Source organism: Coregonus clupeaformis, chromosome 17, assembly GCF_020615455.1.
Source record: "Coregonus clupeaformis isolate EN_2021a chromosome 17, ASM2061545v1, whole genome shotgun sequence".
NCBI classification, from domain to species: Eukaryota; Metazoa; Chordata; class Actinopteri; order Salmoniformes; family Salmonidae; genus Coregonus; species Coregonus clupeaformis.
The window spans coordinates 3,138,902-3,145,806 of record NC_059208.1 but is presented as its reverse complement, the minus strand read 5'-3'; the positions used below and the strand labels follow the sequence as shown (position 1 = coordinate 3,145,806).

At 41.2% G+C, this 6,905-nt stretch overlaps 1 protein-coding gene across 1 annotated transcript; it reads right to left on the bottom strand.

The window, feature by feature from the left end:
• Window positions 1-2,832: 2,832 nt before the first annotated feature.
• LOC123492920 (frizzled-1-like) lies at window positions 2,833-5,718 on the bottom strand. The gene is given in 1 exon segment (XM_045226618.1): window positions 2,833-5,718. A coding segment is annotated over 1 exon segment (999 nt). The 5' UTR covers window positions 5,182-5,718; the 3' UTR covers window positions 2,833-4,182.
• Window positions 5,719-6,905: the final 1,187 nt, after the last annotated feature.

Here is a 6,905-nt window from a genome sequence, read left to right as displayed (position 1 = left end):
CACAAGTGTGCCTTATGTGTGAGAACATTAATGCCACAATCATTCATTCATTTTTCAGCAAAACAGCAGCCACTCTTTTGCCATAAAGCTGAGGGATGGGGCTGGAGAAACGTAACCACAGCTGTTAATAATCACATAGTGGGCCTTTAAGCAACACTTCTGCAGTACCAGACCCAGTGTAATTTGATGGTGTAAGACAAGTGGGCTAGCTAGACAACTTTGATAAACATTTGAGGTTCTAGGTCATGGATAATGATGAATATAGAATTAAATCGAGCTCTATTCAACTTCATCTTTGTGAACTACAGTTCAAATAGTCCAAGCTTTTTATCTGATTTGCTAATATTAGCCGACTTGCTCATTGATCCTACGTGAAAGAAATGAATGACTATAGCCTACATTACTTGTAACACCATTAGCAAGTTCATTCTCTTTAAGTAAAAAGTAACAAGAGATTTTGAAAGTTAATATTTCTTAGAAATGCCATTTGAAGGTCAAAGTACTGATATATACCGAGTATACAAAACATTAAGAACACCTGCTCTTTCCATGACAGACTGGCCAGGTGAATCCAGGTGAAAACTATGATCCCTTATTGATGTCACATGTTAAAGCTGCAATATGTATATTTTTGGGTGACCCGACCAAATTTTCATAGATATGTTAATTATAGATCTATCCCTCTTATTGAAAGCAACTCTAAGAAGTGGTAAATATGTTCTATATGTGCTATTTCAATGCTTCCTGCTCTTAAGTTTCGTTTTTGCGTCTTTTACTTTAGGTTTTGTACACCAGCTTCAAACAGCTGAAAATACAAAAATGTTTGGTTATTGAAAATATATTTCACAGCGGTTTAGATGGTACAATGATTGCCTAATTTCAGTTGGTGAGAAAACAAGCAAACTATTAGAATTTTAGCAACCCGAAAATGGCGGAGCGATTTCTGCATATTGCACCTTTAAATCCACTTCAATCAGTGTAGATGAAGGAGACGAGTTAAATAATGATTTTTAAGCCTTTAGACAATTACACATGAATTGTGCATGTGCGCCATTCAGAGGTTGAATGGGCAAGACAAAATATTTAAGTGCCTTTGAACTGGGTATGGTAGTAGGTGCCAGGCACAACGGTTTGTGTCAAGAACTGCAACGCTGCAGGGCTTTTCACGCTCAACAGTTTCCCGTGTGTATCAAGAATGGTCCACCACCCAAAGGACATCCAGCCAACTTGACACAACTTTGGAAGCATTGGAGTCAACATGGGCCAGCATCCCTGTCGAACGCTTTTGACACCTTGTAGAGTCCATGCCCCAACGAATTGAGGCTCGTCTGAGGGCAAAAGGGGGTGCAACTCAATATTAGGAAGGTGTCCTAATGTTTGGTATAGTCAGTGTAGATACAAGGCCATTGTTGCACTCAGCATTTACAAGCATGACAGTGGTCTTTAGTATAGGCCAGGGGTTCCCAAAGTTTTTCTGCACACGACCCCAAATTGACACTAGACCCTAGTGAATGCTGTGTGTTTCATATCCACTCAATGTTAGGTCCAGCAGGCTGTTTCAACACACTAAATGGTTGTATTCTACACCCATTTGAAGAGAAGAAAGTTCTTAATTTTGTTTGAAAAGATTACAGATTCTCAGGGGACACCACTTCAATTTCACCCCAAGTTTGGGAAGCACTGGTATAGGCCTTATACTTTATTACCTTCTTTCAAAGTATACTTTGCTGTTCAGTAACACCAGGGTTGTGTTCATTAGAGCACACAACAGCAAAATAAATAAAACGTTTTGCAACAGAAAATGAAAAGTCTTGGTAGTGCCTCCCTGTTTCAGTCTGTTTTCTTCCATTTGGTATCTAATGAACACGACCCAGTAGTAAATCAACTAGACCGTCAGCGGTTTCAAATAGTCTAATAGCTTTGAGTTACCTTTGTTGGCTTACATTTTTGACAGATTAGTGTTTCACTATCTACATTACTAAAAAGATAACCAGCAGCTGCAGCAAAGGAGAAAGCACTATACACTTCCACATTAATACGATTTTAGCTGAACCTGTTGCAAATCAAAACATTTTCAACTCTCACCACAAAGAAAGATTAATTCTAAACCAGGATTATAGTGAATAAAATGGGAGGAGCTTCTATTTGGATTTAAATTATGGTATGCTAGGATTATCTGTTTAATATACACATTGGTAGACAGAAAGGGTGTTAGAAAGTAGAACTTCATATGCAATTTATAAACATTGGTCGGCATACAAACAACATTGACCTCCATACAAACGTAGTGCTATAAAAAATTAATTGCTCTGATTAAGAAAATGTTATACCTGGGTAAGAAAATATACCACATCTTTAAAACAGAAAGATCAATATCAGCGTTGATGCCTTTGATAAAAATGGAGAGAAGCAATCACATGAAGAATCATCAAGAACAAGTGAACAACATTGTCGTGTTCATTAGGGCATGCAACAGAGAACATTTTGCAATGGAAAAGTCCATAAATCCCCTCCCTGTGTCTGTTTTCTTCTGTTTGGTGCCTAATGAACACAACCCTCTATGTGCATTATGAATGACCTCTGTCAAAGGATCTATAAAATTCCACAGTATTTGTCATTGAGGCTCAAATGACCCTTGTCAAAATACCATCCATTTTAGAGCTGTGACTCTTTAAAAAATTGGATGCAAGCTTTGTTTTGTATTATAAACTGGGTTGTTCGGCACCTGGATGCTGATTGGCTGAAAGCTGTGGTATATCAGACCGCATACCACGGGTATGACCCTAAAATATGTTTTACTGTTCTATTTAAGTTGGTAACCAGTTAATAATAACAATAAGGCACCTCAGGAGTTTGCAGTATATGGCCAACATACCACGGCTAAGACCTGTATCCAGTCACTCCGCGTTGTGCTAAGAACAGCCCTTAGCCGTGGTATATTGGCCATATACCACACCGCCTCGTGCCTTATTGCTTAATTATAGAATAACGAACATGACATACGCGCAACATGCATGCATAAATGGAAACACTACAGTGTGACTGATTTCAAAAGTGGTCTCCACATTAAAGTTGATAATGTTTTTTATTCAAGGATGCCATGTGGGGTGCGGTATTAGTCAATTTTCACCCATTTAAGCAGAATAATGTGCTTGGAGTCACCAGAAAACAATCCCTTGGTGACTAGAAAGAGGTTGGTCAACAGCTGTTGGACAATTGTGTAGACAGCTGGATAGCTGGATTATTGGACTTCAATCACAATAACGCCACCCATACTCTCTTCATTAAAACAAAGGCACTGGACTGAGCATTCCATTATTGTCAAAGTCAATTCCAGTCGTATAGCTTGTGGGTTCAGAAAGTAATAATTTTGGATCCATCCCCATAAGTAAAAGGCTTTTGAATGCGTGCTAAAGTCAAGATAGTTCAATAGCGACAGGCCTTTTGTTTACACATAGGGATATTGATATCATCCCCTAATCCAATATTTATTTGGAGAAGTCTGCATTCACTGTAATGGTAAAATATTCCCAAAACATAAAATACACATGGTGAAAGAAAAATGAATGCTCAGACATCCCCTAAAAACACATGGCAAAACAAAGACGTCAATAGAAACGAGAATAAACTATTAAGTGGCCTATAACCAGGTTTGAATTAGTGGAATGATTGTGAAAAAGGTCATTATGACCCATAAAATACAGCAAAAGTCCAACAGAACCTTGTTGACTGTTTCTCAAATACAGGGAAGATCTCAATTGCATTGGGGAGGGGAGGGACCACTGGCTTTCTCGTCCAATTAGTTTTTGAGAAGGAGAGGAGGAGAGAGGACGCTAGGAGTATGCAATTGAGATCTTCCCATAGTTCACATGAAACACTACTAAAGGGATGACATGAAAAAGTTCAATGGAGCACCAATAGAATTAATGACAATGTTCAGACAGTCCTATTCTCCTCATTGAACTAGATTGAGCTTTTCTTCTTTTTAGATCAAAGTGTGATTGATGAGAATAAAATGTGTGGTCTATTTTAAATACAAATATATACGTATACGTAAAAGAATATCCCCAAAAAGCTTATTTACACTAAAAATGTTTTCTTTTTAAAAAAGTGTGTCACAGTAGCCTTTTCTTCAGTTTATGCATCTGTGTGTGTTCAGGGGAAAACAAACAGTATACGGTCTTATACTGTCGTCTCACCCTGTTTATTGCTCGCCAGTCTCGTATAACATCTCCTCCACGAATTCAGCGTCTTACTCGACCAAATCCAGAAGCCAGAGGTGATGCCCACGATCAACGTCATCAGGTACTTGATCATGAAGACGGTAAAGTCTGGCGACATCTGCGGGAGATGATGCCCAGGGCACGGCACTGCGTAGTTCTTACACGTCCGACTCACCCAACTCTTCTCCCACTGTTCCCTGAACACCTGCTCATAGAAGTAGCACGCAATGACGATGGTGGTGGGCACCGTGTAGAGCATGCTGAAGATGCCGATGCGCACCATGAGCTTCTCCAGTTTCTCCGTCTTGGTGCCGTCGTGCTTCATGATGGTCCGGATGCGGAAGAGCGAAACGAAGCCAGCCAGAAGGAACGAGGTGCCCAGGAAGAGGTAGACGAACAGCGGTGCCAGAACGAAGCCTTGGAGAGCGTACACGCTGTTAATGCCCACATAGCACACGCCGCTCAGAACGTCGCCATCCACCTGCCCCACCGCCAGGATGGTGACGGTCTTGATGGCGGGTACTGCCCACGCCGCCAGGTGGAAGTACTGCGAGTTGGCTTCGATGGCCTCGTGACCTCACTTCATCCCGGCTGAGAAGAACCACGTCAAGGCTAGGATGACCCACCAGATGGAGCTGGCCATGCTGAAAAAGTAGAGCATCATGAACAAAATGGTGCAGCCCTCCTTTTTGGTGCCTTGGACGACCGTTTTGACGTGACTGTCAAAGCGGTTGTTGCATACCACCTTGTCCCCCAACAAGAAGCCAGCGATGTAGACTATTGACTCCATTGTGTAGCAGCCTGATAGGAAAATGATGGGTCGCTCTGGGTAGCTGAACCTCTGCATGTCCACAAAGTAGGTCAAAACTGTGAACAGAGTGGACCCGCAACATAACACAGACCATATTCCAATCCATATCTTGGAAAATTTCAACTCGTCCTCATTGAAGTACATCATTCCATGTGGTTTTGAGGACTCACAAGGTGCACCACAATCCTCCTCCCCAAGAAAACGGTAGTTAAAATAGGGGGGTACTCTCAATTCAACTGGGCATCTAAACTGTCCCTTTACAGTCCTATGCTGCCCATAAAGTGATTTTGTTACATCCGAGGTAGGATTAATAGGAGCGCTTCTATCAGACACGTTTTGCCCGACGCACAACTCACCCGCTCCGTGAACAGGGAAATATTCACAGGCTGCCGAATTTATTCATCAGCGCCTCGCAGCCCTGCCTCGCTCTCTCGCAGAGCGAGCGACACGGAGGCAGTGCTTGTTCCAGCACCGTACAAACGGGGGCATACATGGAGCAGAGGAAAAACTTCAGGTCAGGAGAGCATTGAACTTTCACAAGCGGATAAAACTGGTGCACTTCAAGCCCCGCGTCCTCTTGGTTGGTGTGCCCTAATAAATTTGGCATGATAGTCTCGTTATAGGCAATATCCGTACAGAGAGGAATGGAAATAGGTTGGCAAAAGCCATGTTCAGGAACTGACATTCCACGGTCACCATGCTGACCATCTGATCCACGTAAAAGTGCAAGAATAATCAGAACCAGCAACTGGGAAAACATCCTACAAACTTTGTTGTTAACCATTCCAAATTAATTCCAACACGCCACGTTATGTCCCCGCGTAAACACGCAGGCTCGAGACCACTGGATTATTTTCCCGGATAAAACAAAAGCATAAACGACAAGACAGTTTTCTATGATAGGCTACATACGTTACTTTATATCCTTGCCGAGGTGGTCGGTTTGAAGACTCCCCACTATTCACGGAGGGAGGAGCCTTGAAACAGATTATAGGTTACTTTTTAGGATAATCTCAATCTTCCAAGATTGTTAATATTTTGTCCCAAAAATTAGCATATATTTTTTGTCTATTCTATTCTTTATCCAACTAAACCATGAACTTTAAAACATCATGCAGTCTTCCTATTTGACTGAAAGTTGCTACATGTGGAACAAACACTGTATCCAATTTGTATGTTGTTAGTGTTATTTCCTAACAAACATTAGTGATTTGTGTGTTTTCATTGCAAATTATTTGGCTGACCAATGCATTTTAGTAGCCACACCTACGTTACAATTTCAAAATCACCTTGGAATCAAACAACTTCCCTAATCAAATCATGAGTTTATCATGTCAGAGGTATCAACTGAGGGAGGCTGTAGCTATGCCAGCTAAGGAATATCAAAAGGGGGGATAGCGACATATTGCAGCACATATTCACATACACGTGCACATATATGCGCACACACACCAAAAGCCCACTAATGAATATTAGCAAAAAGCCCTATCCTTCTATGTTTGTCACTGCAGTCCCAACATTATCACACCTTAATAGGCTGACCTCACGGCTCCTCCTACTGAATTATGCATGATTCCCCAGTCCCCCCTCCCATTCCTGGCTTTGGAAGTCAGCACTTCCCAGCAGATGTGGGTCTTAAAAAGCCAGAAATTTGCATTTTTGGAAGAATGCTTCCTTTTCTGCACCACAGATTAGAACACATCTTTTGTTTTGTAATGGGCAGCACTGTAAAACTGTTTGATAATGTACAGGCAGAACTTCGAATGCTGCGTTTTGCATCACAGATATTGATAAAGTATTTTCATGAACAACAGGTAAAAAAATATTGTTAATTATAGAGTGTTTGAAATCTATGTGCTCCTACTTATTAC